The sequence below is a fragment of the Trichosurus vulpecula genome, chromosome 9, assembly GCF_011100635.1.
Source record: "Trichosurus vulpecula isolate mTriVul1 chromosome 9, mTriVul1.pri, whole genome shotgun sequence".
Lineage (NCBI taxonomy): Eukaryota > Metazoa > Chordata > Mammalia > Diprotodontia > Phalangeridae > Trichosurus > Trichosurus vulpecula.
In genome coordinates this window covers 36,216,262-36,226,457 of record NC_050581.1, presented here as the reverse complement: position 1 = coordinate 36,226,457, position 10,196 = coordinate 36,216,262, and the positions used below count along the sequence as shown (strand labels likewise).

The following is a 10,196-nucleotide window of genomic DNA, read 5'->3' as shown; positions in this document are numbered from 1 at the left end:
CATAACAACCCTATGAAGTATGTTTTAATTTTTTTTCCTTTTAGAGTTGAGGGAATTGAGGCTCAGTGAGGTTGTCACTGGCCCAAGATCACATAGCTAGTCATTGTCTAGGTGGAACTGGAACACAGGCTTTCCTGACTCCAAATCCATTATTCTGTTCACTATTCATTCTCTAATATGCCTCTGAGAGCTTTTTTCTAGAAGTTTCCTCATTATCCAAGCCAAGCATCTATGATTCACACTGATAGAATAACTGTGATAGTAGATCCTTCAGCCCACATGTCCATAATGACAATCAATACCAGAGCAGAATTCAGTATAAAGTTCAACTTGGTTGTTTGGTTTTTAAAGGACTAAAAAGACTTCATCATGCAACATTGCATGCAACCCAGACTACTTTTTGTACTTAATTCACATGCGTCTACCAAAAGTACTATAAGAGATTAAAAGGAAGCATGTTGAGGTGTTTCCAGCTTCCTGAAGGATTAAAAATTGAATTAGGAAAGGGGGTTTGAGTTAGAGGCAACATAGTACAATAAAAGAACGTTGAATTTACAATTAGAGATCAGGGTATAATGGGCCAATAAAAGCCCAGTTCTTAGAGTAATGGTACCAGTCCACATGGAACTTTGGCGAGCCTATTTCTAGGTATTTATGATGGAGGTACCTTTTGGCCAACTTTAGAATTCTGAAGTATCCTATGATCGTTTTCTATTAGCTTATTGTATCATAATGGAAAGCATTTAAATTGGCTACTGAGTTACTGCGTGTGAATGAGTATGAATAAGAACAAAAAGTTCTCAATCCCTGATGGCTTTTGAATGAGGAGAAAAAACTACTATGGGCCTCTGATTGGGCCCTATCTCCCACACAGCTGACATGTGGCCATGAACACATGGCACTTGCTTCTTTTGTTTCTTGTGTTTATTCTTTCCTGATCATATATGACAGAGTATTGGATGGAACTGACCAGGTTATGACCTCGTGAGCTTTGAAAGGTTGAAAGAGCCAGGGGAGGGCAAGAAACTGGAGTCCATAGAAGAGTTTTCCAGTAGCCACAGCAGCTAAGTCCAGTGAGGAGTCAGCACAGAAACTGAGTGATCTACTTTACCCAACCCCACAAGGAGTCAACCCAGTTGAGAAAGCGAGCAATTCATCCATTGGTTGTGCAATACCAGAAGTGAATTTGTTGGATACTCTTTGAAGGCATAAAGAGGCTTCCATGGCCAAGAAGTATCTGTCCCTGGTGGGGTGGGGAAAAATGTTTAGTATTAACCATTTTCATTGTTAGTCCACTTTTATCAGGGACTGAGTGGGCATGCCTGAGGGGAAAGTAAATCTCTCCTCATTTTGGGGCATGTTGTTGTACTATGGTTTTTGCTATGCCTCTCAATAAATATCCTTTTGTAAAAGCTAATTGATATTATTTAATTAATTTATATTGGGAAGATGTTAACTGGATAATCAATTTGGGGAGGAACACACTAGATGGGGGCTTATTTAGAGCCTCCGTTCTCACAGAGATACACCTAAGAGTAGAGGTGGTAACCATCCTCTGGGGACCTGACCTGCTAGTCCAAGTGTGAGTTGGAAGACTGAATCTTAGCTCTGCCATTTACCATGGTAGCAGGGACCATTCTATGGAACATTTGTGAACCTGTATCCTAGTCTCCTCCAGTGGGCTATATGTGCTCTGGACTCTTTTTAAAGAACATGGATGACATTTGTCTTTGTGACAAGGTTGTTAATGGTAACTGAGCTAGGAAAAGTCACCAACTCGATGGGCTAAAAAAAAAGATCAAGGAAAAATGGCTTCCAATCAATGGCAACTCTCTTTTGGACTTCTGTGGGGGGAGGGGATTTCTCTCCCCGCCCCCTCTCCAAAAACAGCTATGATAGCTACATGCACATGGCAGCAAAAATATGTGCTTGCCAAGGAGAACCTGATACTGGAGTTCAAGTCTCTAGCTGTCTCTTTTGCTTTGTTCTTTCTTTTGCTGAGCATAGGTGAATGAAAAGTGTTTCTGAAAAGGATGTTTCCAACCTGAGCATCAACCTTGTCAGTTCTATAGTTTGAGAGCTCTAGTATCAGTGCTAATTGCCAGTGGGAGGCGATTCCTGCAATTGTCATGCTTCTCTGAGAAAATCACCACTATGGGGCAAGTTCTGCATCTTAACAGCCAAAGCCCAAGCTGTGCCTGGAGATCTGGACCCATGAGTTGTGCAAGCAGTGTGGGTCGGAGGTAAAAATGAAAGGTCTGTTAAACAGTCCCACAAAGTGTCTCCCATTAGCACCTACTCTGGGCTCATTTCTCCCAGCTAACACTTAAACTCACAGGTTGGGTCCCCAAAATATGGGCTATTTCTCCTTTCAGGGTAACCTTGAGAGGTTGGAGTCTCCAACACTGTAGCTACAAAGCCCCCATCTGATGTGCTCCCCATGATCAATCAACCAGTAGAAGAAAACAACTTTGCTGAGAAGGCATAGCAAGATGGTCACAAAACAGTTCCCTCCCAAACTAGAAACATGCTCCCCAGATATAGTACAATAGTAATAAGGCCTACATAGGGAGTCTGTGTAGCCGCCAAGGGATGCCTCGTTATTCTACCAAAGGAAGTGCTTTTCTCCCTTCATCAAGTTCTGGAGAAGATCCCCCCATACTGCTTCCTCCTGGGCTCCAAAGATAAGCCTCTTTTTAGAGACCCTAGGCAGTGCTTCTTTCCATCATAAGGGCTCGCAGACACCAAAGCTGCTGATGTCCTGAGGTGACTAACTTTTCCTGTCTATTTACAGATGCTTCCTTTGTCTTCAGTCACTGCTACCACTTTCAGTGGACTTTTCTACTGACTTCAGCTGCTATTGATTCGGTTTTCTCCTGACTTCATTTGGGACCTCTTATGGCTCTTCTGACCTTTTGAAGTTCAAAAGGTTATAACCTGATCAATTTTGTCTCTGCATACTCATTCACCTAAGATCAGGGATGAATAAACAGAAGAAACAGAGGAACCTTGTAGGGAAATGCTGCTTATGAAATGAGATATTGTAGCTCAGTGACCAAAAATTAATTAAAAACCAAATGGGTAATGAATCTGTGGTGTTTCTGGCAGCACTCTCCTGTGTTACATCGAGCTACTTCAAGGCAGCCTTGGTTCTGAACACAAACACACTTTGTATTGCGCATGCCCTCAGACCACTCAGTGCCAAGGAATGCTGCCAAAATGATAAATGGAGTCTTGAGTGGGAAAAGTTTAAGAAGCCTTGCTATAGTGGACTGGGCACTGGACTTGAATCAGGAAGGCTTGGGATTAATTGCCATGTCTAACACTTGTTAGCTGTGTGACCTTGGATAAATGACTTAACCTCTCTGGGCCTCACTTTCCTCTTGTCTATAAAATGAGGAGGTTGGACTCGGTGATCTCTAAGGTCTCTCCTAACTCTAAATCTTCGATCCTATGAATTAACATCATCAGCCTCCAAGGCTTTGAAAGTGTTCTTGAAATCCTATTTAGAAAATGCACAAGTTTTCCATACCAACTCTGCCATCTCACATTTATATAGCCCATTGTGGTTTGTAAAGTGCTTTACATCTATTATCTCAATTAAGTCCTCCAACAATGCTATGAGGCAGACAGTATTATTATCTTCATTTTACAGATGGGGTGACTGAGGCTCAGAGAGGTTGTTACATGTTTTGTAGTAACAAACTACAAGGCATGAGGATGTAGCCGCAAAATCTTAGGATAGACAGTAGGATCTCCTTGGGGAGACAAACGAAGATGCTAGAAAGTTGGTCTCACACCACAGACCCAAAGAAACATAATTTCATTGGCCACTCCTTTACCTTGCCTTGCCAATGCTCATGATGACGACAAACAAAAACAAATAAATTTTCATTCTGAAGATAATTGGAAACTATTAGCTACTTTTTAAAAAAGAAAAATGAAATTCAAATTATGAACATCAAAAAGGAAAAAGTGTAATTTGCAGCAGATGAATAAATAATGAAAATTGTAGGAAACAATTGAACTTATATGAAATTGGTAAATATTTACAAAAATCTGTAACGCCCAAATTAACAGGACCAAATTTAGTGAATTTAAACAACTCAATCTCAGAAACAGAGGTTGATCAAGTAATACCTGGGAAAAACTAAAATCTAGTCCCAGATGGATTTACAAAGAACACTTGTATATTCTTTAAATTATTTGGAAAAATGGAGATAGAACGCATTTTACCAAATGCCCTCCATAAGACAAAATATATTCCTGATACCCAAACCAGGAAGAGATAAATATTGATTCGAAATACTGAATAAAATATCAACAGAGACTACCATCACATATTCAAAGATTATTCACTATGACAAGGTTGGGTTTATGCTGGGAATACTTGGATGAATCAGCAGTGGGAAAACTATAAGCATAATAGACCACATAAATATCAAAATCATAAAATTACATGATTATGCCAATAGCCTCAGAAAAAAATTAACAAAATTTACTATACATTTATATTAAAGACAGTAAGATATATTGGAATAATAGAGCCCTGCACTGGTTGTTCCCTATATCTGTAATATACTCCCTCCCCTCCCCCTCCCTTCATCACTTTTTAGAATCATTTATTAAATTCAAGACTCAGCTCAACTACCTTCTACATGAAACCTTTTCTAATCTCCCCAGATGCTACTGTCCTCTTTTCCCAAACTACCTTGTATTTATTCTGTATATAGTTACATATCAGTCAGTACTTATTCTTTATATATTTATGTAAGTCAACAAACATTTATTGTATACTTACTAAGTACCATGCACTGTGCTAAACTCTAGGTATATAAAGAAAGACAAAAACAGGGTCCCTGCCCTCAAAGAGCTTGAAGTCCAATGCATATGTTGTGCTACACCTTCCCCCATCTCCCAAGAGAATGTAAGCTCCTTAGGGGCATACATGGTTTCATTCTTGTGTTTAGTACTATCTGGTTTCTTAATAAATATGTATTGATTTACTAAATGACTTGCACAGGGTCACAGTTAAGCACCAGACTTTAGAATTTCTATCTTTGCTGAAAGCCAGCTGAATCAAGAATGCTACAAATGTGTGTGTGTAGGTATTCAAACAGGAGGGGTTAATACATGGCTAAGGGGACCATGTGACAGAGTGTGGCATAGCTGGTCTCTGAGTCAGAAGACCTGTCTTGCCTCTGACATATCTCCTATGCAACTCTGGGCAAATCCTTTACCCTCTCAGTGACTCAGGCTACTCTGATGGGGGTTTTAACCTGGAGTTTAATGAGCTTGTTTTTTTTTAATTTGATAATTATATCTCAATGTCTTTTATTTTATGCATTTAAAAACACTATTCTGAAAAGAGACTTACCAGACCACCAAATGGGTCTATGATACACACACAAAAAAATGTTTCCAAGAAACTTTGTTCTAAAACTGCAAATTTCAGAGCAGGGACCAGTTACATTGATAGATGATACTTACTTAACCAGAGTTCCCCCTGCCAATAAAATTATTGGTTGGGGAAGGAAAAAATGGTAACCAGATACCTCAATATTCTGATACTATCTTGGGGTTAGGGAAGGAGATTTATGTTCATGTACTATTCACATAATATACTACAGTAATAGTATGTAAAATATTACATCGACATATATCCTTGTAAGCCAAAATATGACTGGTATCCAATTCTTTCCTGCCCAGCTTCCATACTCTATCACCTCCACATGCAAGATGGACAGGGATTGTGTTCCTGTGTTTTTCCTCCCCTAAGGGACTGGCTTCATCTTCACACTTTTCTTACCAGCCAGTTTTGCAAAGGCCTAACCACTTTCCAACTTCCTGAGCCTAAATCTCGATCCCACCCCCAAACTTCTCCTCACCTAGTCAGAACTCTTTCAGACCATCTTTCATGTTTGTTTCCTTCTTGTCAGCACCTCGGACCCTATTCAAGACCCTTTGGCCACACTCCTTGAGTAATGAATTGGGGAGCAAGTTGTCCTAAGCACTCGATAGTCTGGGTCTCTTAGGCGTGTTTACTCTGAAGACATGCCTTTCACTTCAAAGGATTCTGGGAGTAAAGACGTATACTCTGTTCTAGTGGAGCTTCCCTAACTGGCTGGCCTGCCCTGGAAGTTCTAGGACAGCTACTTAAAAGTTAACATGTCGGAGGTGGACTCTGTTGGCTTACCACCCACCATGGAGAGTTCCCCCAATTTGCGTGGCTCTTGCTTTGCCAGTCTCTAGCTCCCTGGCTATATACCCCTTGTCTGTCTTCTCACCCATGCGGCTCACCCACTTCATTCAGGCATGTCTTGCCTCATTCCAGACTTTCTTCTTTACTCCACACCTCCTTTACAGGACCCTGTACCTAAATTCTTGTCCAAGCCCTGCAATTCTGAGTCACAGTAAGTGCTGAGCTCTGACCCTCAGTTACCTCAGAACTGAGGTTAGTGCCCCCTGCCAGCTTAAGTCCACCTGTCCTGACTCAGCAGGGAAGCAGCAGTGTCTGCCTTGGCTTGAGTTCAGGCCAACTTAGCTGGGCTTTCTGACCTCTCTCAGTAACTGCCAGGGGAGCTGGGGAAAAGAGTCAGGCTGAATCTGTAAGCACTTGTGGTGTGTCTCCTCTCTTGTTTTTTTCCTCTCCCTATTCTATATGTAATGAAATAAATCACCCCTAGGATTACCCCCAAATTGGAGCCTGGGATGCATGGCTTTCCTCCCACTTCTCTGGTGCTATCCTTCCTCCAGTTCCTGCTCTTCTCTACCCTTTACCACAGTACAGCTCACTCAAACTCTATTCAAGTGCATGACTATTTTTTACCACAGTGTGAGGGTACCTAGACACAGTTGAGGGAAGTTACAAATGCGCAGTCTCATCTTACTGAGTTGGCACAGGTTTAAATCATTACCCCTGTGACTTCCAGGTGATCCTTGCTGTCATTCCCCTTCCCGCTTAGGCTATTGATTTCTTCTCAGACTACAAGCCCTTGGGTGACTTGCCTTCTTCCTCAAGAAGGCTTCCTTCTCAACCAACTCTTTTTCTTAATAACTACAATATCAGTAATATTATTGTTATTATCTTAATATAACAACCCAATGTAGCTTTTTTAAAATGCTAATAATAATAGCTTATGTTTATATCACACTTTAAAATTTTCAAAGTGCTTTCTAAACATAGTTTTACTTGATCTTTACAAAAGCCCTGTGAATGAGGTACCATAATCTCCATTTTACAGATGAGCAAATTGAAGCTCAGAGAGGATAAGAGACTTGTCCAGGGTCATATAATTAGTAAGAGTCAAGTAGGATTTGGATCCAGGCTTTCTTGTCTAATATTCTATTAACTATACCACACTGCATGTGAACCCAAAGCACATTAAAAGCCTCGATTTTACCATAATTGACACTTCCCTCTTCCATCACTGTATCACTGGTATATCTACATTTAATTGAAATATAATTCTTCTGATTGCAGTCAGACCGGACAGGCCTCAAATCTACCATGATTGTGGGGGAGGGAGGGCTTTTTTGTGTGTCATAGTTTAGGAAATTAAACAATTCTATCACTTACTTGGTGACAGAAGCAATATGCAGCAAAATGAGGTTTGCTTTTGGCAAACTTATAATCAAAGTTTTTCTTCAATTCTCTCTTTGATTCCTTATTTTCCAGTCATCCCTCCTAAGATGCCACATCACTCTAGCTCTGTTCTCTCTGGTCAGAGGTTTTTTGGCTTGATCACTCTCTGGGCTTTATGGCAGTCACCACCAAGGAATCCTTGTATGTCCTGTATCTCATTCCCTCAAGATCTAAAAAACTCAACCCAATGAATATGCTAATGGAATTTTACTTGTAACCTTCTGGAGACAATGATCCTTCCCTTCTTACCTGGTCTATTAATGAGATGAATATTAAGAGGTGATTTGATCACTCAAATCATACCTCAAAAGCAGCTATGTTGATGGTGGTAGCAACGTGTGTCCTTGGGGCAGAGGGATTCCCAGTGTTGAAACGGGTAGGAGAGGGACCTTTGGAAAGGCAAAAATGTCCCCTTCCAGAACCATGCCTATGTATATAACGAGCCAGCCAAACCTTGGTCTAGGACTGTTGGAGAGTTCTTCATTTGTTTACCACTGTATATAGCCTACAGTCACTAAAGCTAACTTCATTGTTACTCACCCACTCATTTATACTGAGCAAGTTCTTTTTTATTTTTTATTTTATTTTATTTTTCCAGAACCCTTGTGGTTTTTAATCTGGGTGTGGAGGGCGGGGGGGGGGGGTAGGCAGGAAGAGGGACTGGGGGGTAGGCATCCTCTTCCTTCCTGGGTATTTCCTGGTCTCTTCAGCTCAAGGTGAGCGCCACGGAGCAGAATGGCACACCATCTCTGGAGGAATCCAACGGTTTGGCTCTCCAGCTCATGATTCCAGCGCTTTCACGATAGCTTCATTGGCTTCTATCCTGATCTGAACCTCGGCCCGGGCTGCCTCATCTGATGCCCCCAACAGTCCGAGTGTGCCTTTTCCAGGTTGGATCTGGCGGCCGCCACGTCCAGCATGTGCAGAGCCACGGCTTCTTCTGCCAGCAGCTGCACCGAGGAATCGGCATTCACTGTGACAGAACCACTGCTCACAAAATACTTGGTGGTGGTGCCATCCTCGGCATGAACGGTCACCACGCCGGGCTTCAGCACCTGCAGGGTGGGGACGTGGGCAGCGAGGATCCCAAAGGCCCCACTCTGGGTTGGGACATCCACCTGCTTCGCATTGGCCTCGTTGAAATACACCTGCGTCGGGGAGGCGAAGGTGAAGGACATCTGGCCGGGGACGCCGGCGGCGGCGGCCGGAGCGGCCTCGGCGTAGGCGCGGGCCGGAAGGGCCGCAGGGGCCAGGACGCTGGCTTGGCGCAGCAGACGGGGGCCGCAGCGGCGGAGCAGGGCAGTGGGCAGCATGGCGGCGGCGGCGGCGAGGGCGGACAGGCCGGGTGCAGGGGTAGCAGGCAAACGGGCTGCTGGGCCAAGTTCTTTTAAAATTTTTTTTCAATTAACAAAAATCTATTTTCTCTCCTCCACTTCACTCCCCACCCTGGGAATGAGAAAAAGAAAAAAAGAAAACCCTTCAAACCAACATTCATAGTCAAGCAAAATAAATTCCCACATTGGCCACATCCAAAAATTCTGCATGTTGAGTCTATCACTTGTGTTGGGAGGAGGGTAGTAGCCTTCATCTGCAGTGCCTTTGAATCGTGATTGGATGTTGCACTGGACTGAATTCTCAAATCTTTCAAAGTAGGTTTTACACTGTCTTTACAATGTTATTGTCATTATATAAGTTGTTCTCTTGATTCTGCTCACTTCATTCTGTGCCAATTCATCTGAGTCGCCCCCACAATGGGTAAGTTTTAATCAATAATAAATAAGAAGCAAGGAAAAAGAATTGAATTCCTCTTATCTGTCTAGCTTCTTTTGGCAGAGCAGAAGATGAAAAATGTTGATGAGATTGTAGATGTAGTCATGAAGCTGCACAAGTGACTTTATCATTATTTTTAAAGCCAGAAAAACCCCCACTGCAAACCATGTTTAAGTATAGAATTTACTAGGACAAGCATCCTCAATGATTTTAACCACCATTTGGCAAAATAAATAGACTGTCTTTAACTAAATTACCAGGAATTTCATTTGTTTCCCAAGGTATATTGACTTAAAGGTTGGAGATTATATTTTCTAATACATACTTATGGTTTTATTAACCAACATCCACCTTCTCTCCTAGTCATAAATATAGGAAAAGCTTATCTTTCACTGCAGTTAGATAAAGTTTGCCTTACTCTGGTTGATAAGTAATAATATAAATTTTCAAATCCTCTCTTATTTCAAAGTCCTACTGTCTTGGACCAGTAAGGACAGAATAACTGAACCTGGATGAAATACTGATTCAGTGTGTGGTAGAGAATTCAAAATGATTTTTATGAGGTTTTTTTTTTTTAGTAAAGATCCAATCATTTTTAAAAACTGTCTTTTTGATGACTAATAAAAATCCCAATCATTACAATTAATGAGTCTCCTGAAAGTAGTCACATGTATTTGAGTTCACACTATTCAGAGTTAAAATTGTATAAAATATAGCAATTGGTGGGGCAGCCAGGTGGCTCAGTGGATAGAGTGCCAGCCCTGGAGTCAGAAAAACTCAT

At 41.6% G+C, this 10,196-nt stretch overlaps 1 protein-coding gene and 1 pseudogene across 1 annotated transcript; one reads left to right on the top strand and one right to left on the bottom strand.

Moving 5' to 3' along the window:
- The window catches only part of LOC118832085, a 19,688-nt pseudogene extending 11,237 nt beyond the window's left edge, over positions 1 to 8,451 (top strand).
- A 2-nt stretch (positions 8,452 to 8,453) lies between these two features.
- On the bottom strand, positions 8,454 to 8,958 carry LOC118831728 (ATP synthase subunit delta, mitochondrial-like). The gene has a single exon (XM_036739166.1). It carries the CDS (start codon positions 8,956 to 8,958, stop codon positions 8,464 to 8,466), a length of 495 nt encoding a protein of 164 aa, XP_036595061.1. The 3' UTR covers positions 8,454 to 8,463.
- Between the last annotated feature and the right edge of the window lie 1,238 nt (positions 8,959 to 10,196).